Source organism: Dicentrarchus labrax, unplaced genomic scaffold (assembly GCF_905237075.1).
Source record: "Dicentrarchus labrax unplaced genomic scaffold, dlabrax2021, whole genome shotgun sequence".
In the NCBI taxonomy this organism is placed as follows: Eukaryota; Metazoa; Chordata; class Actinopteri; family Moronidae; genus Dicentrarchus; species Dicentrarchus labrax.
Genome location: NW_026136704.1, coordinates 16,049,103 through 16,075,529, shown reverse-complemented (window position 1 = coordinate 16,075,529; position 26,427 = coordinate 16,049,103). Strand labels below are relative to the sequence as shown.

Here is a 26,427-nt window from a genome sequence, read left to right as displayed (position 1 = left end):
GTGTGTGTGTGTGTGTGTATGCATGTGTGTACTGGACACATCAGAGTACTGAACCTGGCGGACACTTCATCTGTACTGTGTACCTGGAGGAAAAGAAGGACACAGCAGAGCAACATGTCAAGGTGACCTGCACTTCAGCAAATGACACAATATTACTTTATCTTATGTGGTGTGCAATAAGTGCTGCAGGGGAAAACTACTTGGCTGAATTAGTATGGAGCCACACTTTAGCCCTTGCTGAGGAGAGAAAAAACTCTGGAGTAACTGTGATTCTTCTCCCCTCAGATCCCTGGTTCTATGACAGCAGCAGAGCTGTCCTGTGAGGTCCTAGATCGGCGTAACATCCCTGTTAAAGACAAAGAGTACTGGAGCTGCTGGGAGGTCAGCGACAAGGAGGAAATGGGTGAGACAGATGGGAAGAGGGTTAATAGTTGATAACTGTTTTCATGTTTTTAATAGATGCAGATAGATAGACTCTATATATAACTCTTCTAGTTTGGAAAGCAACATGGGTTCACATGTAAAATTAACATGAAACATGACAAGGCCCACAGCGAAACGAAAACAGTGACTCAAAGCTTGTGAAGTGCTCACCACTCAACCTGCAGCCTGACCTACTCAAAGTGACACACTAACTCCAGAGGCAAAAGGATCATTCTCGGCAATGCGACTGTGTGTCGTGGTTTGTTTTGAGCCTGGTATGTGGTCCATCTGGTTCCCCACCGGGAAGTCTGTAGGTGGCTTATCAAATGCCAGTAAGACTCAACTAATCTGGCAAATTTCCCATCACTGGCCAGAAAACCTACCTGCTGATGGCATGGAGGAATGATACTGAGAAAATGAAGGACATTAGAAAGAGTACGAGTAACAAGAAGAGCTGGAGGAAATTCTGTCAGTCACTTGTTTACTACAGACATCACTTTTGTATTACAATAAGAAAAGTTGTTTTTTTTTTGAGTTCAGTATGTAGGCGTATAAGCACAAAACTGACATAATTGTAAACTGAATCTGTATTTCATTGTTCGCTAAAATAGAAGCTACTAAAAATATTAGTCATGCTGTCAAGACCTTGTGCCTTCTAGATTGTGTAAACAAATGATGTGAGGTTACTTCAGTGGTGCTGTGTGTCACTGTGCTTCCCCCAGAACGTCCACTGCACTATCAGGAGCGAGTCTTACCCATCCTTCACTCCTTTGGCACTGACTCCCATCTGCTCATTAAGAAACATGTCGCTATGGACTCAATGATCCTCTACCTGGGTAAACACGCAAATCAAATCACCAACTAAATGATTCTTTTTAAATCACTGCATTGTTTGTCCTCCACATCACTTCATTCTTACTAATCTCTCCATCTGTCCTCCAGCTAGTAAAGTGGATGCATCCAAGCATGGGATGATGAAGTTCAGAGAAGAGCGAAGCATCTTGGGATTGGGACTTTCCACTGGAAGTTTCCATGACCGATATTTCATCCTTAATTCCAACTCTCTCAGAATGTACAAGGAAGTCAGAGTAAGTTTGATGGATCTACTCTGGACAGTTTTTTTGTATTTTCACAAGCCATCACTAGCTCATTAACTACCTTTTTATCTCTCTGTGTCTTTTAGAGTAACCGTCCAGAACGTGAGTGGCCAGCAAAAAACCTAAAGGTCTACCTGGGTATTAAGAAGAAGCTCCGTCCTCCCACATGGTGAGCACATGCAGCGTAGCACTTACGCCACTTTCTTATCTTATCTCACGACAACTGAGCAGCAAAGCAACAAGTGGCTGCGCTGAATGACGAGAACTGTGATTGTTTACCAAGAAGACTTCACTGGGCACATAAAATTTACCAATCTGCTTCCTTGGCTCATAAAGTACTTGAATATTTAAAATATTCACCTCTTGCTGTAAAATAATACATTTACAGACTAAATTTTAATGTTATTTTCATTCAACTGTCAATGCTCCTGAGCTTACTTCAGAATTAATCAATTTAAAATAGGTTGAGTGCCAACTCTGTAACCCTACTTGCTCTTCAGCATAATGATTTAACAATAATAATGAATGACTAAAGTTAAATAATTAATTTTCCAATTTTAGATACATTTAATGATTTGCCTCATCTGAAATGACTTATGGGGACTTTTAACGAGAGTGACCACCAGGGGACAGTCAAGCCCAAGAATCATAAGCTGCTGGGACATTTATAACTGTACTGCTGCAGTTGGACTAATGTCTGTCTATCTTTCCGTCTGTTCCTTTGTCTGTTTCCAGTTGGGGACTGACGGTGGTGTATGAAAGTAAGAAACAGGAGAAGCCAGAGAGACAGCAGTGGTGAGTAGATATCCAGTACTGTATGTACAGCATGTAGACCTTTTATATACAAAACTTAGCTGTCAGCCCAGAGCTGGCACAGCTCAAGCCAGTCCTGCTCATGTTGTCAGTCTCAACAAGCATACATGATTTATTCTATCTGTATTACGCCCCAACTCAGGATAGATTTGGTGCAGTGGTCTGCACTCTGAGCTTCATACCTACATACAGATGAAATCCACTGCCTACATTTACATGTGTCCAATATTTAACCATTGACAAAACTAATATAATACAATAACAATAGTAATAACCTGGTAAGAAATTTCATTCCTGTTCTACTGCGACAGTTAAATCATCATACTATAGTACAACACTACTACAGCTTTTTATCTCTCTGCAGTAGTACACAGCCTTCACTGCAAACTTATTGAGTCATTCTGGCATGACTGCTGTCAAATCTTTCCCTTAGTGGCAGTATGATCACATTTTTAACATGCATGTAAACATGACCAGTGTTAACGAAAGCTAGCGGTTTCTCTGTAGGCAGAGAAAACAGGTCACATCCCTGCATGAGAGTTTGGTGAAGGAGGCATATAAAAGGTCAGCTCCACCCAGGAGGGAAACACACATGAGTACACCTGTAACCATTCCTCTATTCTAATCCGGGATCTGTTCACATAATTCTGTGTGTGTGCCCACATACACGAGTCGAAAATGTGTATACATCCATGTGCATGCTCCGTGTGTGTCCGTGTGTTCATGTTACAGTGGGCTGTGCACTGTCAACAGCAGTAGACATCACCACTGTTGTAATGGGACTGCTGTTCTCGTCACGCTGTAGGCAGTATCATCTCTCTGTTACGCTCCATCGGCACGTCGCTCACAGCAAAACAAAAACACACCTGAGAGTAAGAAATGTGGAGAGAGAGAGGGAGAGGGAGGGAAGGAATGTGGAAACAAAGATAAAGGAGGCAGGGGGAGAAAGTGGGAAGCAAGGAGGCAAAGTGTCAGGCTGAAGGGAAGAAACTGTATACTAAGTAAGAAAGTTTGCATTTACTGCAGATAAGAGAAAACTTAGCGAGGAGAAGAGTAGTTAGAGATAAGTAAGAAAGTGAAAATATGGAAAACTGAATGTATGATGAGTTTCCTATATGGCTGACTGAACCTCATTCTCCCAATCTTACACACCAACCTGCACTTAATGTTGCTTAGTATTATCCCGTTATTGCTTCTATCAACTTAATGCTCTCTAACACTTAATTTTCTCTTTTTTGCACTATTTTATCAGTATATTCTTGCAGCCACTTACTTACTCACAGGCACACTGATACATTTTATGTAAATTGTATTCCGTGTCTTTATGGAAACCATGATGATAAATGAGCAGCATTTATTCTTCTGCTGCTGATAATGCTTCAGATTAGCAGCCCAGTTAATTGCATAGAAAGTCAATGTATTGTAGAACATTATTGAATACAGCACTGTAGGTATTCATGCTAGAATAGAGTGACTTTCCTCCTTCAAAGCCCAACAAGCACTAATGAGGTCTGTTGGCCCTCAAAGGCAAACCAGGGAACGGGAGGAGCTCTGAGTGAGTGTGAGGTATGTCAGATCTCTTGACTGTAGGTAAATCTATATCTGTGGTGTTCACTATACTGTATGCTGTCTAGTTCTGAAGTCTGCATCAGTGTTTTGTTGTGTCTCAGTGGACAGCACTTGAATAATTGTTGTAGTCTAAATCTGTTCTCATAACAATAATAATTGTATAAATAAAGCCTATTTATTCAGCACCACAGCATGGCTGATGACTCAGAGGGCTATGTGACGGCAAGCTGAGTGGCATTAAATATGCACGTACACACGCAGACATAACAGAGACACAATTACACTTATCACGGACACAGGCGCACACACTGAACGCTGAAGGTCCCAATCAGTGTTCCTCTTTGTTAGGAGTTTAAATTAGAAATCACACTCTGTGTTTACGCTCGCGGCGCTACTATGGGGCGCCATAAGAGAAGATGTGTCAATTTTAGTTAATATCTTTGACTACCCCTCTCTTTCTTCTGGTTCTTTTTCCAAATTTCCCTTAGTCTCTGACTGCCTCTCTGACTTCTTCTCCCCCAAGACCACACACACACACACACACACACACACACACACACACACACACACACCACCTCCTGATTTTTATCACACTGTCTCCCTCACTTCATCATCCTCTATTTATTTGCAGGTATCTCTGCTGTGACACTCAGTCAGAAATGAGGGAGTGGTATGCTACTTTTCTCAGTATCCAGGTGATCTCTATCACACACGCACATACACGCACACACACATATACATACATATATACACATAAAAACAATAAGTTGACTGGCTTTAGTGCACTCAAGTTATTAACTTGCTGTAACTCAACTATTTGTGTGAATCTTGACATTTTGTGTCCACTGACCAATAATCTTTAAGACCAGACCAATAGTTTCGGAAGTAATCCTTAGCATTAGTGATAACACAGCACTATCGGATGGAGTAGACCTTTAGGGGACAATTTAAATGGCATGACACAACTACATGCTTTAAACCTGTTGATAGCATTGTAAAATCTCTTTTTGCTCTCTTTCCCTCCCTCTCCTCATTAAAGTACGATGGCGACGTGTGGCCTCAGGATGGACTCAAGCAGACACGGGTGAGCCGCGTGTTACCGGACACGCGTCATGGTAACGTGTCTCTGATACCACTGCGTGGCAGTGAGAATGAGATGCGGAACAGCGTTGCAGCTTTCAGCCAAGACCCGCTTGCTGTGAGTCAACCTACCAATCACTGGGACTAATCTTGGCCAAACCAGGAAGCTTGATCTAAAAGCTGCTGGCCAATCAGAGACATTCATTCTATACAGGTGGTCCAGACCCTCAACCCTAATCCTCACCAAGGGGAGAACACATTTGTACTGAATGTGTGCCTCTTGTGTAATATGTGCTAATATCTAAAATTCTAGATATATGATTGTGCATGGATAAACTCTGCATCAGTCTTGTAAAAACATGCACATTAATTCTTTGACTTTGAGTTATTTACTTCAGCAAAAAGGAGGACAGGAGTTGGGGGTTACACCTGTGCAGGATCAATGATCTCTGTTTGATGATTCATCTTTGATTAACTCATCATGGCAGGATCTGGGTTCTTAAACTGTGGGTTTTGACCAAAAATAGACTACAGAAGCCCTGTAGTCCTTGTGTTTTCATGAGCCTGGCTTCCAGGATGAGAATAAATTACAAATTTGTGTCTGGGTCTAAAAATGGTTAAGAATCCAGATAATGTGAAGGGGAGTAGACAGCACCATCTTCATATTGTAGGAGGTTTGGACTGAGAACCAACAAAACTGAAATTCAGCAAGAGTTATTCTGGTGAGGCTCTGCCAAAGCTTCAAAACACCGAAGAAACAACAGAAACAAAGACTAACACATTCGAAGTGAACTCATGCCTACAGGCAAACCATAGTTAACACTGTGTTTCACAGCACTGCTGCCGTATCAGCTCGTAGAGTTGTGTACTTGGCAGTTCAGAGTTTGACAGACATCACCGTTGATTTGTTGGACTACATTTTAAGCGCACTGACTTCAAACCAGATCTCGTTAACAACATCAATATCACCCTCTCCATCTGTTCTCTTTTTTTCATAGAAGATTTCAGTGCAGCCATCCAAAATAATTAACTCAACACTCAGTCTTGGTGCTAGGGGACCAAATGTCCACAATCTGATGATGCTGTTGTCTCCTCCTGCTGTTTCTAGCCATCACATGCCTCTCATTAGTTTGCTGCCGATTGCAGCAGCACATAAGAATTCAACTCAGTCTTTGGCAATAACACCATTCCAGGGTTGCTGTGTTGTTGCCTTCCAGATATTTTCTGTTGATCCTCGTCTGTTCAGTGTATTGACTGGATACAATTTTTTTGTGAGAGGAGGTGTGATTGCTTTGGTGATGGGGCAGCAGCAGGATTTTGCAGGATGTTTGTGTATGTGGGGCTGGAGGAGAGAAATTCACTGCATATTGATATGTCCAATTTTCAACGTGAATTGAAAGAGTAAATGTGGAACACTGACCGTGTGTGTGTAGGTGCGTGCGTGTGCGTGAGAGAGAGAGAGAGAGAGAGAGGGAGAGGGAGAGAGAGAGAGGAAGAGAGAGAGAGGAAGAGAGAGAGAAGTTGACTTCTCCAGTTTATGACTCTCAAGGTTAATCCAATGATGTTTTGAATTTTAATTTCACATCTCTCCGTCTCTCACTCAAAACAAGTCTTCTTCACCCTTGTCTTTTTTTTTAGATTCACTCTTACCACCTGCCTACGTCTTTATCTCTTTCACCCTACATTTCCCTCCTGTCTTCAGTCCATCACTCTCTTCACCACCTTCTGTTTCTACACCTCCGGGTTTCTCCATCTGTCCATCTTCCTCGCTGTCTTAACCGCCTCTGTTGTTTCTCTTACAGCTCTTTAGAGATGTTCGATAAGGGTCGCTGCAAGACAGGTAAGACAGTTTCACACTCATACAAGCTTTAAGGTGAATAACACATACATTCTACCATATGTGGCATTTTTATATTAAATATATTTGGGTTCATATATCAGCAGTATTTATTTAGTCTGTGTGAGCTGCATCAGGGGCTTGTGAATGTGAGTAAATTACAGTAAATGGGAACTTACTTACAGTTAGTTACTGTAACTGTTAGTTAGCATAGTAGTATCTGTATTCATCTCCTCTTTTGATCGGTGCTTATTGAGTCCACATTTTGTCAGCAGCCTCATATCTGGTTGCCATGGCTCCGAGACATTTGCAGTCTGGATGCAATTTTTAAGCTTGACCTCCCTAGGGGATTTTGAAAATGCTGTGAAACTGGTTGTAGGTTGAGTGACAAAATTGGCATGTTTGTTTCACAAAGTAGTTTCAGTCCTCGGTAACAGATTAAAAAAGAACATATACAAATGTCTATGACTAAAAAGGATGTGACAACACTGATCTGAATGCCTAATGCTTTGGTTTTCTGCTCTTTAAAGGGCAGACGGTCAGCCTCAGATGACCTCTGAACATCCGGGTGAAGACATCATTCTCTACTGTAAGGTCCACAATGACGGACACTGTTTGTGGATTATGGCCTTACACTGCCGTCTGTTCCTTCTGAATATGAACTGGACCATAATGGACAACAGGATCACATGAAAAATTAACCTCCAATGGTGCACAAATGACTTTTACTTTACTTTATGTCCAGTAAAAGCAGCTGGGAGCTGTGGCATTAAAAATGGAAGAGAGACAGTTTGATGGACCACAATCACCCTGAAGATTTCCTAACTGGCTTCCAGCTCATGTGACAAGTCTGCCCCCAACTGCATTGCATTATGGGACAGAGGCATGAAAGACATGAAGAGAGAAACTTTATTTTCTTTCTTGTTTGTTTTCAGAAAAGAATCTGGTTATTCTAGGCAGTAGCGCTTCTAGGCACACTAGTGCTTAACATATATATATATTTTTTTTCAAATAGAAGTTGAAGTTTATTCACTTGCAGTTGTCGCTGAATCTGATTTATTATGTTCTGTTGTTTTTCGCTCTCTTTCTCTACTATTGCTCAAAGAATTGTTGGGATAGTCCTGCAGTTGAAAATTGCTCTTGTAAGCAAAGCTGATGTCATAGGAGACAGTGACACTGATTTTATCCCCAGTTCCACAGGGACGGAGAGAAAAGCAGAGAAAGGACAGATGATGGATCTGTGTCTGTTACTCCACAGGACATTTGCCAGTACTGTGCAAAACCTCTGCCAGAGTTGCATATTAGTCGTCTGCATATGTGCACCAGTGTGTATACAGTATGTATGATTGTGTGTAGGAGTGTTTGTGAGTGGAAGTTTCACATACTTGTTGTATGAAATTGTGTCTTTTGGAGAGTGAAGGAAGGAGTTGTGCTGAAAATATCAATTTTCTCAAGATTAAAAGAAGAGGGCAAAATGTTTTTTTCCACAAACTGTAAGACGTAATATACAGTACATGGGCAGTTTTGTTATTAACCATCAGTATTTATGAAGTTTTAGATTATGATTTAGTCATATTGGGATCAGTGTGTCTTTTATTTGTCCATTATACATAGATTCTTTGCAACAGTATATTGTTGTAGTCTGTTCATCAAAACCCCAACACAGGGCACAGGACTTCCTATCTGTAAGCACAAGAAACAAATTAAACTACATTATAGTCTCCTATCATGTAAATAGTCAGCCATGAAGCAATCTGTATTAACTGTACTAATGTGTCAGTTAATTGTCAGTTGCCTTTGTACCACCTGTAATGTTTTCCCCTTGTAAAGATTTTTCTTTTTTTATTTATTTGGACAGCACAGGACGCTAGCTGCTGTGCTGCAGCTGCTCCACCTCTGCTGATCGGCATGTTCAGCTAAGTGTTAGTTTTAAACACCTTTTAAACAATGTGTGTGTGTGTGTGTGTGTGTGTGTGTGTGTGTGTGTGTGTGTGTGTGTGTGTGTGTGTGTGTGTGTGTGTGTGTGTGTGTGTGTGTGTGTGTGTGTGTGTGTGTGTGTGTGTGTGTGAGAGAGAGAGTATGTGATTAGCTGCCCTCCAGCCCAGACCTCAACAGGAGTCTAGAGAAGACTGTAACAGGATTACACTTCCTGTAGAAAATATTCATTCCCTCCATGTACTTTCTTTCATGTTTTATTGTTTTCAGCGTTGAATTACTGTAGATGTATGGTAAGGGCTTTTGACACTGACCACCAGAAAAAGTGAAAGCAGATATTTAAACACAAAATAATTGTTTGTACAAGTATTCAGACTTTTTAAAACAATAAGTTATGTTGCTGTGCTCACAGTACGCTCCCACAAACGTTTGACTGAATTAAGGTTTGGGCTGTGCAACCTCAACTCATCAGACAGAATAATCCTAATCCACTTTGTCTGTTGTCTATATGCCTTCAAACTTCTTTCCACAGCCATAAAGCCCCAGTTGCACTCTGGTGCCCTGTTTACACACGTTGTTACACAGTTGTGTTCCAATTATGCCATTTCCTTTCCATTATTTTTTATGTTGGATCTTACTCCACTTAAATGGGTAATTTAGTTCTCTGGAAGTATTCTTGCATCCTTCCCTCACAGATATGAATGTTCCTTTGTCGTCATAGCTTTTATAGGAAATTGAAATCGGGGTGTTGGAGCTTTCACATGCAGGTGTATTAAACTAAGTTACTTTTCACACCTGCCTTACTCACAAATGATCCCCTTTGCACTTGACTGCAGCCATGTTGGGTGAATGCAATTATTATTTCCTGTTTTATCTTTTTTATGTTGATCTCTATCAAAACGTCGTTAGTCCACAGTGATTCAATGTTGTTAAACAGTAAAGTCAAAGTCCAACAGGCGGTGATGGATACTTTTTATAAGCAGTGTACATTCTCTCTCCGTCTGACTGTTTTCTTATTCTGTTACTCTGCATTTTACTGATTTTGCATCTCTGAAACTCTAATAAACACATTCAGCTAGTGGTGTGTGTGATGTTGTGTCTTTCTGAACATGCATAAGACTGCAGTACATCCTCACATTCCTTTTACTCTTAAAAAGGTTGACACCCTCCAGCTCTGCTCTGCCCTCATGGTAATCCACTTGTTTTTCTTCAGCCATTTTTTAAATTAATGTACAAACACACACCGTCAAACTCTAATCTGCCCTGCAGGGTAACTGGAAAGACAAGCTGGGCTACAAACACGTACGCAGCGCATTACATTTGCGCATGTACAGTAAACAAATATATAAGGACTGAAACTTTTGCAAGGCCTGCGGTTTTCATGACAATGTCATGCAACAGCCATAAATTGGAAGCCTATAGATGTGCTTCGAGGAAAAATGTCAGGAGTGTGTGTGTGGGTGGGTAGGGTGCAGTGATCATAGGGAGAGCCCTGAGGAGGTTTCCTCTGTGTGTGTGTGTGTGTGTGTGTGTGAGAGAGAGAGAGAGAGAGTGTGAGTCACAGTGGTCCACCAGTTTTCCATGCATTCTTCTAAGCAGAGCTGACACATCAGGGTCACTCTGTACCTCGAGACACACACCGGAGAGCCCCACGAGGGACTCGCACACAGGAGGCCTTGACTATACTGTTCACACACACACGCACAGGAAACCCACAGGGTAAGAACACACACAGGAAGATGCTTAAAACACACACACACACACACACACACACACACACACACACACCAAAATGGCCTTTACTACATAGGTCATAGCAGCAGTTACATAAAGCAGAGGATGGAGACAGATGAATGCAGTTCAGAGAAAGAGCATGAATGGAAGACGGAGATAAAGTCAAAACTGAGGAGATGAGCTTCAGGGGCGGACCTACAGGGTGGCAGGGCGTGCTAACTGCCAGGACCTGCCAGCCCACCTGCCAGCTACCAAACATAAATAGTAAATTTTCATTGAGCACAGTGTGCCACAACTCCTGAACTAGAGGAACAACAGGAGGGACAATAGCAGCCACTAGCCTCTCTCAGAAATCTGGACATCCACCTGTGTGAGCTAATTTCCTTCATTTCCACTCAGAGCACACAGCAACACGAGCAACGTGAGTGAGTGACACTTAAATTGGCTCTCACTGCCTGCTGAGCTCTATCAGCAGACGTGGAAGCTTCTTCTCAGCCTGAAACGAGTCAGCAAAGAAAAGCATGTGTGGGTCTGAGTGCGTAAAGACAGACTGCCATCAGTGCATGCTCGAAGATCAGTCTGTTAGTACTTTTACTCAAGAACTGTGCTTAAGTACAAATTTGAGGTACTTGTACTTTAGTTAAAAAAATCTGAGGCACTCAAGAGGGTAGTGATTTAGCCTTTAATATCTCCAGCCATCAGATATTAAAGGCTTTTTAAATTACTATCTTCTTGAGTGCCTCAGATTTCTTGTACAATTCTAAACTATCTGATCCCTAAACTGAAGAAGCACCAGAGGGACACCCTTTTTGACACCTGAGCAGCACTTTTGTACATTACTTGAGTATTTAAATTTCATGCAACTTTATACACCACTACATATCAGAGGCAAATATTGTACTTTTCACATTTTTCTTGCAGTTTTAGTCGCAAATTTCTTCTCAGATTTACAATTTTTCATACATTTCCTGTCCAGTGAAAACCATTTGGTGATTTTGAATGTAAATCTTCTGATAAACTGAAGGATTAAGTGTTCCTTTAGGGGTTATTCTTAAGTTAAATCAACAATTTAAAAACCTTTTTAGATTAGCTTGTCACATAGCTGAAAACAGGGTGTTTTTTACAGGACAGCAACACTACCAACATATGATGATCTTATAGAAAATGATGCATCACTGATTAAACTACCCAACAATATACAAGTAGTTAAAATGCTCAACCTCCTTCTCTTTTTCTGCTGTAATGTTGGTACAGAAGGGGAGTTCGATTTGATTTCCCTCATGAAAGTACCACCCAGTGGTCTTTAAAATCAAACAATAGCCTGACCTTCTCTACAACAGCAATGCTTTGTTTACAGCGCTCATTAATCATGTACTGTACTACAGCTATCTGTGGCATACTATAGATTATATTTATTTGTACCTTGTGTCCTTCATTGTGCCTTTTCCATTCACCTGCAGTGTTAAGCTGCATGAGGCATCAGTCCAGATTTAGATAATTACTCTGTGCCCTCTGCTTCCTAACCCTGCCAGCACCGGCTGCCACCCCACCTCTTGTAAAACTTCCTAATCCAGCACTGATGAGCTTTAGACAAGTTTAGCAGATATATAATCGATTGAACCTGTTTGTTCAGTTCATATTCATTACACATTTTCTCCTTTTTGGTCCCAGACAAAAATCATTTCAGCCTCAAAAATCTTTGTCGTCAAGGAAACCAGCCAAGCAGGCACAGATCACATCAAAGGTGTCGATCCTTGCAGCATTTTGACTATAAAAAGCATTACTGTCAGAGGTCATGCTGTATTTTCTTTAACGTTATGCTTCAGATCGGCCGTGCATCAGGAGGTTCACACGTTCCTGAAGCAGCATGTTCCTTTTCTTTCTTGTCTCTGTTGTCTCAGTGCTGAAGTTCAGTAGCACACATTGATTTAAGCAGCTGTCAGGGAGACTGAAGAGGTGTGAAGAGACGTGTACAGGTGAGAGGGCGAGTACAACCAACCTTCTGCCAAGCTTTTTGTTATTTGTCATGTACTGGATCCTCGAATAACTTGTCATTTAGATTAAGATAATGAGACACGGAAGATTAAAAAAGTCAGAGCAGCTCTATCATCTACTCATAACTTATTTTGGTGCAGGAAAAAAATGTGAACCAGTAGTCCAATCAAAGATTAAAAGGTATTAACATAGCAAAATATATTAGAATGGTACAGTATGCTTGTTTCCTAATTTACGACTATTGTCTGAATTGTGTATTTCATTGTATTTTTGAGATTTTACACAAAGATTGGGACTCCCACTTCATATCACCATCAGGAGAATGTCTTAAGATAAAAATAAGACTTTATTGATCCCACACTGGGGAAATTCCCTGTTAAGATGATGAAGAGATAACGGCAGCTGGAGAGATGAGAAAGCAGGGAGTTCATCCCAAAAGACTTTGTAGCTAATGAGCAGAATTTTGATGCAAAATGATGTTTACATTAAGACCTTAATTGATTCATTAATGCACACATTTATCAACTCCTTCAGGTCAGCAGCCAGATGCTAAATATTGATTTGAATTTACCATGTTTACCTATCAAACACAAAGCAGGCCTACAGCCAAGCTATACTGTTGAGACTCATATTTAATGTCAACAAAAAGAACTTGAAATAGCAAATGTGATGTTAATTTAATACTTGAATTATATTGTGATAAATTAGGGCCATCTCAGAGCATAAGTACTGTAACAGACCAGACTTAGCATTCACATGACCTAATATTGGCTGAACCCACAACAGATGAACTGTCGGAGAACTGCTATTGCCCAAAATGTCAAACACTAAAATACCTGGAATGCTGCAGAAACCGAGACTAATGTACATTTTAAAAAAAGCCTCTGTGCATGCCCAGAAGGCTTTCCACTACACCTACCCTCCTGGGATGTTACAATATCATCACAGCTTGAGGTTGCTTTAAAAAAAAAAAAATGGCATTTTGGATAGTTCATAGCAATACATACATTGCAGTATACAACAGGCCAACATGCATCTTACCACTACCCCAACTGAATAATAATACAGCAAACATCAGGATTTTTGTGCCTGTGTCCAGTCATCAAATCAAAAGTCCTAGATAACTTGTTTCCAACTTAAAATAACTTTTAATCTATTTTACAGTGAGAGAGGAGAGACGCCGCATTGAGAGTCTGTAGAAATTGTGTTTTACTTCATTCACATGCAGCATCTGATTCTCAAGAAAGTCAATAATTCCACCTGCATACAATAAACACACACTCACACACACACTGCCTCATTGACTTACTGTACTCTCTAACCTTCAAAATGAAATGTAGAGTACACACAGCTTCTCTGAGGGTTATAAAATCTTAAAGAAGCGTCGCTACAAGGTCTGTAGTGATATGTATTATGTAGCGGTGTTATTAACTAGTTCTGACAACAAAATAGGCACACCTCATGATCCCACTCTACTATACTTGCATCTTCTAGTTGTGTGTGTGTGTGTGTGTGTGTGTGTGTGTGTGTGTGTGTGTATGTGTGCAGTCCTTCTCGTCCCCGGAGCCCCTCCAGTGGGTTGTGGCTGTAAATGAAAATGGGGTTGGAGCGAACTTGTGTGATCTTAAGAGGGTTCGATGGTTTGCAGTGCCACGTGGAGCATCTCTCAGCTGGATGCAGTTAATCTGAGCAGTCTCCTTTTATACATTTCATTAACACCTTGTCTTCAGTCACCTCCAGCTGACTGGAAGACACACAAACTCTCTCTCGTACACACACACACACATACACACACTTCCTGAGTCCTGCAGCTCTTCTGCGGTTCTGCGAAAGCCGTCGTGCTCTGCTGCGTCTGATTACCGCCTTCAAGCCCCTCCCTTGAAGTTTATCACCAATTACTGGTCCTCAGAAAAAAAAATGGAGAAAAGGCCCCTTTCTTGGTCCCCATGGCAACCACTCTCCTCTTCTCCTGTTCTGCACAATCAATCAGACAACGACTGTCTAGCTGTCCTTCCCCAGCCCGGCTAAAGAGGAGCAGTGCAGGAACCGAATACCACTCTCAGAGGTTTGGTGTGCAGGCTATTTTTGGTCATTTTCACTCACAGTGTCTCTGTATGCCTCCATCTTGTCCTGTGTTTGATTTCTCTCTGCCCTTTCCTCAGTAGACTCTAACCGACAAAACATATTTTACACAGCAAAACAACAAACAACGACATTTAAATAATCTTCACCGTTATGGAGTCAAAAGATGTCCTTGTCTCTAATGATACATGAATATTCAGCCATGGTTTACTTATCCTGACTGTGCACTCATGTTTCGCCTGTTGCATCTTACAGTATTAAATATTTAAGGAGATAATTTGACTGGAAAGTACTCTTACTTACTTTCTTGCTGAGAGTTAGACGGGGAGGTTGGCCGCACTCATGTAAATTTGAAACTATACAGCCAGCAGCCGGTTAGCTTAGTTAAGCTTAAAGGCTGAAAACGGGGAAACAGCTAATCCAGTTCTGTACAAAGGTAACAAAATCTGCCCACCAGCATCTCTAAAGCTCACTAAAAAACATATTGTCTCCGTACAAAAAACTGAGGTATAAAAATGACAATGTGCCATTTTATGAATAGTTAGAAGACTATTTCTCAGCTGGTGTTGGAAGGTGGATTTAGTTAACTTTGGAAAATATGTTTTCTCTGTCCTTCTGTCTTTCTTTCTCTCTCTCTCTCTCTCTCTCTCTCTCTCTCTCTCTCTCTCTCACCTAACTGGTGGAGGCAGATGGCCACCCACCTAGAGCCGGGGTCTGTCCTAGGTTTCTGCCTCTTAAAAGGAAGTTTTTCCTTGCTGCCGTCGCCAAGTGCTTGCTCATGGCGGGACCTGTTGGGTCTCTGTAAATAATTTGATAAGGAGTCTAGACCTGCTCTATTTGAAAAGTGTCCTGAGATAACTTCTATTATGAATTGACGCTATACAAATAAAATTGAATTGAATTAAATTGAATTGGACAGAGCCGGGGTAGTTGTTTGCCCCTGTTTTAAGTCTTTGTGCTAAGCTAAGTTAACACGCTGCCGGCTGTAGCTTCATATTTACCCAGCAAGAATAAGAATGGCATCAATCTTCTCATTCAACTCAATATAAGCAAATAAGTGTATTTCCCAAACTATTCCTTTAGGTTTTTTTTTTTTTTTTAATGTTGAACTCATTTACATGCAGATCTGAATGAGTGATGGCGAACGGTATAAAATATAAATGCCTTTCTGTCTTTTTCCTCCATATGCTTGTCTCATATCTGCCTCTGTCTTCTCCTCTACCTGTCTGTTTGGATCTCTGTTTTTTTCCTGCTCTTTTCCTACTCCCTTCCGCCCCGTCATCTTTCTTTGACTTTCTCACTGGCAGCAGACACAGAGAAATTGGAGAACATTTCGTGTCTGACACCCAGCTTATCTCACAGATACGATCACCATGGAGGAGGAGGTGGGGAAGCAGGAGGACTGGAGGGAGAAAGAGAAGAAATGGCAGAAAGGGGAAAGAGAGAGAGAAAGAGGATGGCAAGGTGTAGAGGTATATAAAGGAGAAGAGATGGCACTGGAGGGAGAGGAGGAAAAGGGACCTTGTAAAGAAAACCTGGAGGGATGAAGTGAGGAAGAGTTTGAAGGCTAAGGAAGAGCATATGCTAAAGGTAAAGGAGAAACAGAGACGATAAAGATGAATTTAGCTTTTGCCATTTCATAATCACAAATGTTGTGTTTCAAAACATGACAAACCCTAAAAATCAAGAACACCCCTTCAGCTGAAATGAATGGAGGAGGAGAAGGGGCCAAGGAAGAGGAAGGGAGTGGTGAGAAAGATGGAGGGAGCAGGAGGAAGGGAGGGCCTGGGAGACGAGTGCTAATAGTAGATTAGTCACTCTAAAGATGCTGTGGGCTAGTGCACCACCAGTCTAGTGTGTGTGTGTGTGTGTGTGTGTGTGTGTGTGTGTGTGTGTGTGTGTGTGTGTGTGTGTGTGTCTGTGAGTTTACGAGTAAGGGTGAAGCAGGATGTGCATAAACTCTGATAGACTGAGGAATTTGCCCCTTAATCACTGTACAGTTTAATTAAACCTGATTGATTTGATGAACACACACACACACACACACACACACACACACACACACACACACACACACACACACACACACACACACAGTGACTAGTGGTGCACATATACGCACACACACAGCTCCTCAGAGCAGATGATGTCACTGTATTATATTGTAAAGGCAGCTGTAGCAGACTAGCAGTAGCGGTGTCATCTGCACACATTTCTCTCCTGACACAGTGGCATAAATAAAACTTATCTTTTTAAACATTTTGGCAGTGAATCTACTTTTTTTTCCCTCGTCTATCTTTCTGCTCCCGCAGGCACACAGATGACACATTGCAGTGTTGTGTTTGCGTATTTCACTGACGTCTTAATCCCCTCTTTGGCCCTCCCCACTCCAGAACAGCACACTGTTATTACAAACTCTTTATTTTAAAATCTAGTGCTCGCAGTTTTCCAAGATATTACAGTAACCATGTCAGGCTGGATTGTTGGATAAATAAAAGGATGAAAGGAGGAATCTAGAATATCTGACGTGATGGTGCAACAATAGAAAAAAAAAGATATATGGGAGATCAGATTTTAACCCTCACCAAAACATCACTTAAAATTTGGTAAAATGATTTACACTTACTGCACTGTCACAAAAAACAGCCAATTGTTACAGATAATCTGTGTGGGTTTGGGTTCGGAATACAGCTAAATTCAGTATTTTCAAATCCTTGCACATTTCTACTTTTTCTGGTTGAAAAATGCCTATCAAAGATTTTGAACCAAGCCGCAGCCTCAAGCATCTTTCACAGCGTGTATCTTCATGCACACCTGTGTGGTCTGTGTTGTTATAGCCAGTGATAACACTGTAGCAATGGATGCGCCACTGTGCTGAAAAATAAGACATAAGGATGGACACTGCACAGACAAGGGAGGTCTTTATGCATCACATGTCTGCAGTTAGGATCAGCCCTCTGAGCACAAAGCAGCATGGGTGCTGTTCAGGGAACGAGAGAGAAAATAGAGAGACTGTGCAGATGATCTAGCCACAGGGCCTTTTCCCGTGTGTGTGTGTGTGTGTGTGTGTGTATTCCTGGGTTATGGTCTCTGAGTTACGTAAGCTGTTTGGGAAAATGGCTAAACTCTGCACACAGTGAAAGGGGAGGGATGATGGTATCAAAAATACAATTTACAGGGGCTGAAAATAACCCAGATTGTATCCTAAATTACACAGAGACACACACACAGACAAGCTACAATAATTCCACAGTCTAATCCCATTATGATTCTCCAAACTTCTCTGCCAGTTTTCTTAATGTGCACAGAACTTTTGACGTTGTAACGTAATCCTCTTTTCTCTCCTCATTTCTCTCTTTTCTGCAAAATCACCACGCTCATCCCTTTCCCTTCCAACTTCATTATTGGTTTCACTGCGCGTGTCTCGGCTGTGTGTGAGTGCACATACGGTACAGTTTCTATGTGAAGCACCAGTCTGCCACTAAGCCGTAGAAATATATCAGCTTCTTCCAACAAATGCCACCATCTGCGTGAGACTCTGATACCGGAGTGTTGTGTGCTTACTCATCTCGCTTTGCACTTAGGGGATAATCCCCATTTTTATTATTTGGTACAGATGATACATGGGATTAAGAGAAGTGTAAAACACAGAAGAGACTAAATTGCTGTCATGGTTGGTTTTCTAGTATTTACCTAAATAGAATAAAAGCAAGATCTAGTGGTAGATTTAGGCCATAGTAACAGAGGGCACAGAGGTTATTTTTTTTCATGAAAGTCTGAGCTGTGTGTGAGGTTATCTACAATCCTTTAGATGAGGTGCTGTGCAACTCAGGAGTGTCAATGTGAATCAGATTAATTGCTGTCTTTCTGAGTGTTAAATGAGAAAATGTATGGATCTAGAGCCAGGAGGTGATTCGCTTAAGCTTAGCATTGTGACCACGTCGTGCTTTAGCAGGGTCTGCTGTGTGTTTTTTTCCCTCGCTGTCTGTCTGTCTGTCCTTTGTTTTGCAGGTCTGTGGGCGGGGTTAATCAGTGCACCTGGGAGCACCTGGCCACTCTCCCAGGGACATTTAAGTCATCCCAAGGCTTTCACTCTCTCTTCATTCCTTTGGCACCATGTTTGTTTGTTTTTTTTGCTTTAGCCTGGTTATTAGTTTGGTTTTGCACCTTACAACACCCTCATCCATTACTTATCCACTCATACATACTGACACACTGATACTACTGGCTAACACACCTCATCATTTCAGTATATACCGATCAGCCATAACACTATGAGCACTGGTGAAGGGACAAGACAGGTGAAGTGAATAACACTGATTATCTGTTTATCATGGCACCTGTCAGTGGGTGGGATATATTAGGAACATTTTGTTCTCAAAGTTGATGTGTTAGAAGCAGGAAAAATGGGCAGCGTGAAGATTTGAGTGACTTTGACAAGGGCCGAATTGTTCTTGTGGGGTGTTCCCGCTCTGCAGTGGTCAGCACCTATCAAAAGTGGTCCGAGGAAGGAAAAGCGGTGAACCGGCGACAGGATCATGGGCAGCCAAGGCTCATTGATGCACGTGAGGAGTGAAGGCTGGCCCGTGTGGTCCAATCCAACAGACTAGCTCAAACTGCTGAAAAGGTTCATGCTGGTTCTGATAGGAAGGTGTCAGAACACACAGTGCGCCACAGTTTTTTGGTATGGGGCTGGATAACATTATGACCATTGAATTTAGGCATAGCGGCATTGTCCCTTTGGGTTTTGCTGGTTTTGTAATTTTTGTAGTGTTTGGGTGAAAGTGGTCAGAGCTTTGTCACTGGGACATGTCCGTGGTTTTGGGGTGGTTGCCAATGGTCGCTTTCCCACAGCCAGCGGCCTTTGGTGCATAGGAACCCGCCGCAAGTAACAAACGTGAAGACTAGGGTGAGTTATGTTCGTTAGATCAAGTTAGGCAGGTCAGATAGATCTGTGCTCTGTTTTGGTGGGTATTGGACCCTGTAAGCACCGTGTTGGCACTTTACTTTTGTCTTGGTATTCAGGAGAATTTGTAGTAGCCTATCTGACTAGAGACAATACTGGAAACAGCTAACCTGGCTCTGTCTGCCTACCACCACAATTAAATCTCACTAATTAACACATTATATTTCTTTGTTTAATTTATAAACAAATAGTATTATAATTTCTGGTTTTAGGGGGAGTGAACCTCTCTGTGACAGCAAAACTCCAAGAAGTCACTGCACCTGTGACAAATTAAGAGATAATACACTCATAAGTCAAAAATCTATTGTAGTGTGCTAAATTTACTGTCCACCATCTTATTTGAGTGTGTAAATTCATCCACTACACTACATGGTGCCCTTAAAAACTCACAATGGCACTGAAAAAGAAGTGTCCATGTCATGTACACTACAATACAATGCAACCAAGGGGAAATTGTAGTATTTCCATTATCTCACTGAAACACATCACCTGATTAGTTTCAAGATTACTTATATTTCTTTTAAGACTATTTTGAACACTTGTATTGGTTTCCTGGCTTGATTTCTGCCATCTTTCTCTTCTTGTAGGAGGTTGAATGAGTTTCTTTGAAGACCTTACACTGCCCATTCAAGGAAAAAACATCTTCCCTCCCCCCTTACATATTGTATAATAAAATGTTTTTTGTTGAATGCAAGTGGTTACCTTGTATATTTTTCACTACTGACCGAACTCTTGGCTCAAATTGAACAGTTGCTGGTATTTATTCACTTTATGTGAGTAATTATGACCATAGATGCACAATAAAAATATGAATGCATACATACTGTAAATTTATTCTAGGTTATGGGAGCACTCCTCCTTCCCTCCTAAATTCACTACAGAAAAAGTGATTAATGTCTTTCTTGCCACTCCACAGAAAGAAAAGCTGTTATTGCTGCAAATATATTCACTGCTGTCTGTCTTGCTGCAAATCACTCAAACAGGTAGACAAAGAGGATTTGTCTGGAACTGTGGAGAGCTATGTGCACCACATGAGCTTGTGGTGGCAAGATCAAAGCGTGTCGTAGATCTTTTTCAGTGCCTTTCTAGTGAAGCTCTTACAGAGGAAACATAACCCTATCACTGTACTGATTTCTCCCCATTTTTCACAGATAGCATGTCAAGCTGCTTTTTGCCAAGAAATAGTTACAGCATGCACAGTAACTCCCCGCTTTCCCCTGCCCTCTGATGAAGACGCACCCGCTGTTGAAATATTAGTCATTCAGTAAACCAGTATACCATACCTCCGGTATACTTTGGACTATATCTCTGAAATCTCTCCTGATACAAGATTGCCGTACGAGAGCACTGGACAGGCCTTTTTCCTTGTGAGTCGGCTGAAGCATGTTTGACCTCCTTCATCTCCGTGCTTGCAGTCTTATTGCTAAGCTAATTGCCTCACCTTACATAAGGTGGAGACAAGAGTGGTATTAAACTTGATCTAATGAAAAAAAGCAAATAATCACATTTCTCAAAATGTTGAACTATTCTTTGAAAGTAGTCCTGTAGGGATAATAACAGGTGTTTGCATGCTGTAAAGAGGAAAACTGTAAGGTCTTCCAGTATTACTTAAGTAGAAGTGCTGCTATTGTTTCAGTTTTAATCACTGATTGATGCTAACATGCTGGAAAACCACTTTACGTGTTCATTATAGCAGAGCAGACAGAGCCAAAGCTCAATGAATGAATTTGTTTAATCAGAAAGAGCCACACAGACTGTTCTGGACATACAGGTGAACTGTTGGACTGTCAGTAGATGAGTTGGATCAGGTTTTTGGGGAGTTGCCCAACAGGCCCAGCAGGACCAAACATAATGAGGGTTTTGCTGCGAACACCTAAAGGACTCTGTCCAGAATGATTTCATCTTTCATCTTCCTGCAAAACTTAATGACATGAAGCTTGTATGGATCCCGTTCAAAAACCTCTATCACGGAAGTAGCTGCATCACTCTGTGGCCAGAGGGTGGTCGGTGCTTGTCATGGTGGCAGCCAAAGAGCTAAAGGAGGTGCTGACTGAAGACATAGACCTTCCAAGCTCGGTTGGTGTGTCCATAGAGGAACCAGCGGTCCAGAAAGAAACCATAGATGCATGCAGCAGGAGATCAAATAGGCGATGGATGATGACTCCTGGACAGTTACTTCCAGTGAGCCTATGTGATATGGATAGTAACTGCAGCATGAATTAGTTACTTTATGGTTTTCACAATATATTAGTGGAGGAGAAACTACGGTGGGCACACAATGTGTGAAAAACGCAAAACACACCTATAGATATAAATGGTTCATTCTAAGGTACCAAAACAAAAAGATACTTATTTTCAGGTGATTATACACTAATGAAAAAATAGCATGGTGTGCATATTGTATTCCTCCTAATAGGTCCTACTAAATGTTAAACACGCTCACATTTCCACTGTTGTTGGTTAGACACACAGAGGATCAAGTGAAAGGAACAGAAAAATTTCATTTCTCTGCAGTGTCATGTTGTCAGACAATTATAATTATAATCTGAGTCGTCAGTGGCAAAAATCTTTAATGGACGTAGTTTGACGTAGATGATGAAGGATTACGTCTTACAGCTGCAGGCTGCAGTGCTGCTGTCACTCAGTACTGGACCAAATTAAAAAATTGTTGTCCTCATCAGGCACTTTGACACAAAAACACTTGGAAATAAGGTCCAGGTGGAAAAATAAGTCCCCCTTTAAGGAGGGGTTTCTGTCAAGTATGATTACTAATTCTGCTCATAAGGAACACAATTATTGACATATTGATTGAGATGACATACACCAATCAATTCATACGCATTAGATCCCGTGTGTAACATTTGTGATCTATTGGCAGAAAGGGAACATAATCTTCAGAGGTATGTTTTCATTAGTAATAATCACCTATAAAAATCATTGTGTTTTTGTTGATGAGCTGTTTTTATCTACGGACATTGCAGTTCACCATGCAGTCCACCATGTTCAATCACCATGTTTCTACAGTAGTCCAGAACGGACACACCAAACACTGACTGTAGATAGAGCCTTTTTGTATTTCTCCTACACACTTCTCAGCCCGTTCTCATTCGCAGGTTGTCAAATACAGACGCGAGTGGTTTTCAGTCGGTTGGAATCAGCAACTTCACTAGATGCCACTATATTGAAACAGTGGGTGGTATGTTGCTGCGACTGAAAGTGTTCATATGGAAACATTACTGTTAGCTACTTGTAATTGTGATTCTAATCAAATTAATTTGGCTTCATGAAAATCATCAGCATTGACAGCAACTGAATGAACAAGCATACAGACAAGGTTGTCAGACACTGTTGTCAAGGAACCATCAAAAACATTTAGTTAAAAAAAAGGATCAAACACGCAAAGCAAACACTAATTTACATGCAAGTGTGTGAATGGGGGGGTGGCGGCGGGGCAGTGTGCGTATGCGGCACTCTTTTTGAAGTGTATTAATGGAAAGATAAGCACAACTGTCTCATATGATTTCCTTTAACTCATGCTGCTAAGTCAGCCAGCAGCCATCTGGCTCCCCCTGACACACACACACAATCACGCACACACACACACAGACACACACAAACACGCATACACACACACAACAAACTCAGTGGGAATGACAATCTGAGGGCATGCAGTCAGAGAGGATATTATGACAGGCCAGAGTGACCATAACTCCCAGCTGATATGGAGCATTCAGACAGTTCATACTCTCTCTCTCTCTTACAACAAACACACACTTACACAACCCTGACAAAGTGATGAGAAAAGCCTGGTCTTTATTTTATAGGCCTGGAGAATAACGTAATTTAGTAACTCCAATTTTTTATTCTCTCTTTTAGGCATTTGTGTAACCATCCAAGACTCTCAAGGGCTGTAAATCCACTAAACCTGCTCAGTCCATCGAGGACAAGGCACAGTTAAATAAACTCAAAAGCAAGACTGCGTGCTCCCGGTGATAGCTGAATTGTTGTGTTCCCCACGGCAGAGTTCAAAGGATATCACTGATCATACAAGCAAATGCAAAAACACAAGACATAGCAAGCCAGATAGCAAAAGTGGCTGGTTCAGCATCTGTCTGCGGCTTTTCATTTCTTTAAGTTCTCACTGACTAAAAGCCAGTCTGAAATTTACTCTAGTCAGGTGGCCTCTTTCCTTTTCTCTTCATAGCTTCCTCCGTCAACGTCCTCAAGGGTCTCTTCACCTCTGCCATGATGTCTGAAGAGGCTGCCGAGCCCTGTTATGTTGCCTGCTCACTTGGCTCCGGCACAACACTGGCTCCGCTCCCTGTCAGCTGTCCCCGCTGGCTCTCTCTCGCCCCGGCCCTGAAAACCTTCTCGCAGCAATCCAAAGGTCCTGTGAACACCAACGCTGCATGGCTAACCAAACTATCTAGCTGATGGCAGCTACATTACAGTTATCGGTTACCTCACCTTAGACTAAAGCAAGTAAAGCTTTGTGTCCATCAGGAAACTCTGTAAATCGCAGAGAGTTGAGGCGGAGGACGTCCGAGGGAAAACCAGAAAACATTTTCTCCATAAAACCTGAACTAGTTTCACCAAAATCAGTGACATAGTTGGTGGTGTGCAACAGTGCTCTAAATCATTACACATTTCTTGTGACCCAGCAACCAAAGTTACATAGTGCGCACAGAGTGCAGAGTGGGAAAGACAGAGGCACCATCCGGCCTATTAAAGTCAGTGTACCATCAAAATGATTTTGAAGCCGTTATTGTATAATAGTTGCATAATATTGCTTTAAAGCCCTGCACAATGTGTGGTGCTGTGCCTCTGGCTGAGCACCAAACATGATGTTCAAGTTGTTGATGTGACACAAGCGAAGCGAATAAAAGGATGAACCCTTGTGCTGTGAAAATGTTGACGCCCACAATGAGAAACTGTGGCAGCGACAGGCTCAGCACATGACTAACTGTGGTCAGCTGGCTTTGTGCTGACAGAAAACTCAAACACTGTAGGTTTTTGTTGAATAATGTTGGCAATTTTTCCACAACACAGCCTCAGAAAACTTTCCATTTCAAATGAAGTGCTGTATGACATTGTACAACACAAACCAGCCAGTCAACAGTTTACATTTTAGGGACTCTTTAATCCAGAGTGACTAATGGTGCTGACCAGGTAGGAGCATCACTATTGGATAATCTGTGACCTTTGATCATATAGATGACTAGAAATGCTGTATATCATAGAACGTGTTGGTGTACTTTAGATTCAGTGATTCAACTTACATAAAGCAACCATTCAGCAGTTACAATCTGTGGTCCAAGTGACTGCTTTGTGCTTAAATTTAGCACAGTTTACCAGTTCTGAGGGTTGATTTGTGATGAAACGTTTTAAACCCTTTCTGGTGCCCTGATAAGTTATGCATCAAAAGGACTGGCTGTTGAAATTATTAAAATATGCACACAGAAAATGGTTCACAGAAAGGAGTTGTATAATGTTGCACCAGGCATCACTTTTCTCAGTGTTTTTTTTCCCCCTGTATCTTCTGATATAATGTAATTAACTGGATGTTCTCCAGCGTAGTTAGAGGGGGCAAAGTAATGTCAGCACAGTTAAAGATCATAAGGAGATATGCAGGAATACTGTAAGCACATGCAGCACACACAGTACACATGTGCAGTTATATGACTGACTGCAAGTGTAAACATACATGTGGCCAAAACTTAAAATAGGAGGTTACATCTGTGTTTGTTATGTTATGGAGGCTGATGAAATTAACTTTAACCATAATGTAATGTAGAACCAGTGTAGCCCAGCTATCTGGAAGATTTTACAAAGGCGCATTCAGGTGGACTAGCTGTGCTTTTAGCCCTGAGCTAGCTGGCCCTTAACCGGAGCAAGGTAATCCAAACCTAGAGGATGAAGACTTTGAGATGGGGTTTAATTAGTTTTGGGAAAACTCGGCCCTGGGCTGAGACTAGCACTGGGCTACGAACTCACTGTGATAAAACCCGCAAAAGATCAAGTGAAGATGGCAGTGCCCATAGGGTTTCGAGTTAATGCTGTGTTTAGATGTCTGTGAGAAGAGGCTTACGTGTGGTGGGAATGGCCGGATGGAAGAATGGAGAAAGGAAGTGAAGGAGGAAGGAGAGGGAAAGACGAAGCTGGGATTGTGGGCTACAGGAAAGTATTAAAGCAAACACAGCAGGGATGGAGGGAAGAAGGACGGAGGGGAAGAGGGCTGGGAGCACAGACAGAGAAAGGAGAGGATTAAGATAAGGGGGATAGATAGGAGGAGTAAGAAATGTCTGAAAAGCATATGAGCTCAACAAGAACAAGAATAAGTAAGAATAAGTCATGTGGTTTGTGCCTTCCAAAATGACCCATATACCTGTTCATATAGGATTCATATTAGAGTTTTCCAGTCCGTCGTCTTTATGACTAAAATATAGGCAACTGATAGTACCTGGTTGAAGCAGCCATAATACGTATGTTTAGATTAACAATGACTAGTTGTAAATGAAAGGGGTTGATATTAGTTTCAGAAACTCCCTTCATCTCTTTGGAGCACTTTAGTGTCTTTCAGTTCATTGTTTTGGTTTTAAGCCATTTAGCGGCCTTGGCGTCAGATATTTACCTCATCCACCTCAGTTGGTGGAGACCAGAGCTAAAAGGAAAGTGAACATTAAACTTAAATTCATCAGGGGCTGGAAGAAATTATAATATTATTATTATTATAAGCCAGAAGAAATGCTAATGCAACCCTGTGTCTGCTGGATGTGTTGTCATCATAAGGATTTCTTCAAATGCCTGTTGAGGTTTTCCTCGATATTCCTTTTTTTTCCCTCCAAAAAGGTGGACCAAGGAAACTGCTGCTGCTTGTTATTTGTTGCTCGTTACCA

The 26,427-nt window shown here is 41.5% G+C and overlaps 1 protein-coding gene across 6 annotated transcripts in view; it reads left to right on the top strand.

The window, feature by feature from the left end:
* Window positions 1-9,834, top strand: part of LOC127361872 (arf-GAP with Rho-GAP domain, ANK repeat and PH domain-containing protein 1) — a 50,079-nt gene extending 40,245 nt beyond the window's left edge. For 4 of the 6 annotated variants that reach the window (XM_051396924.1, XM_051396926.1, XM_051396927.1 and 1 more), the window contains 10 exons: window positions 45-122; window positions 286-403; window positions 1,146-1,259; window positions 1,366-1,511; window positions 1,607-1,689; window positions 2,256-2,315; window positions 4,534-4,597; window positions 4,942-5,100; window positions 6,785-6,822; window positions 7,350-9,834. In XM_051396924.1, the coding sequence (XP_051252884.1) occupies window positions 45-122; window positions 286-403; window positions 1,146-1,259; window positions 1,366-1,511; window positions 1,607-1,689; window positions 2,256-2,315; window positions 4,534-4,597; window positions 4,942-5,100; window positions 6,785-6,805 (843 nt within the window). In that variant the 3' untranslated portion in view covers window positions 6,806-6,822; window positions 7,350-9,834. The remainder of the gene's footprint in view (window positions 1-44; window positions 123-285; window positions 404-1,145; window positions 1,260-1,365; window positions 1,512-1,606; window positions 1,690-2,255; window positions 2,316-4,533; window positions 4,598-4,941; window positions 5,101-6,784; window positions 6,823-7,349) is intronic. The other 2 variants (XM_051396923.1, XM_051396922.1) reach the window with 2 other exon arrangements.
* The last annotated feature ends 16,593 nt before the right edge of the window (window positions 9,835-26,427 follow it).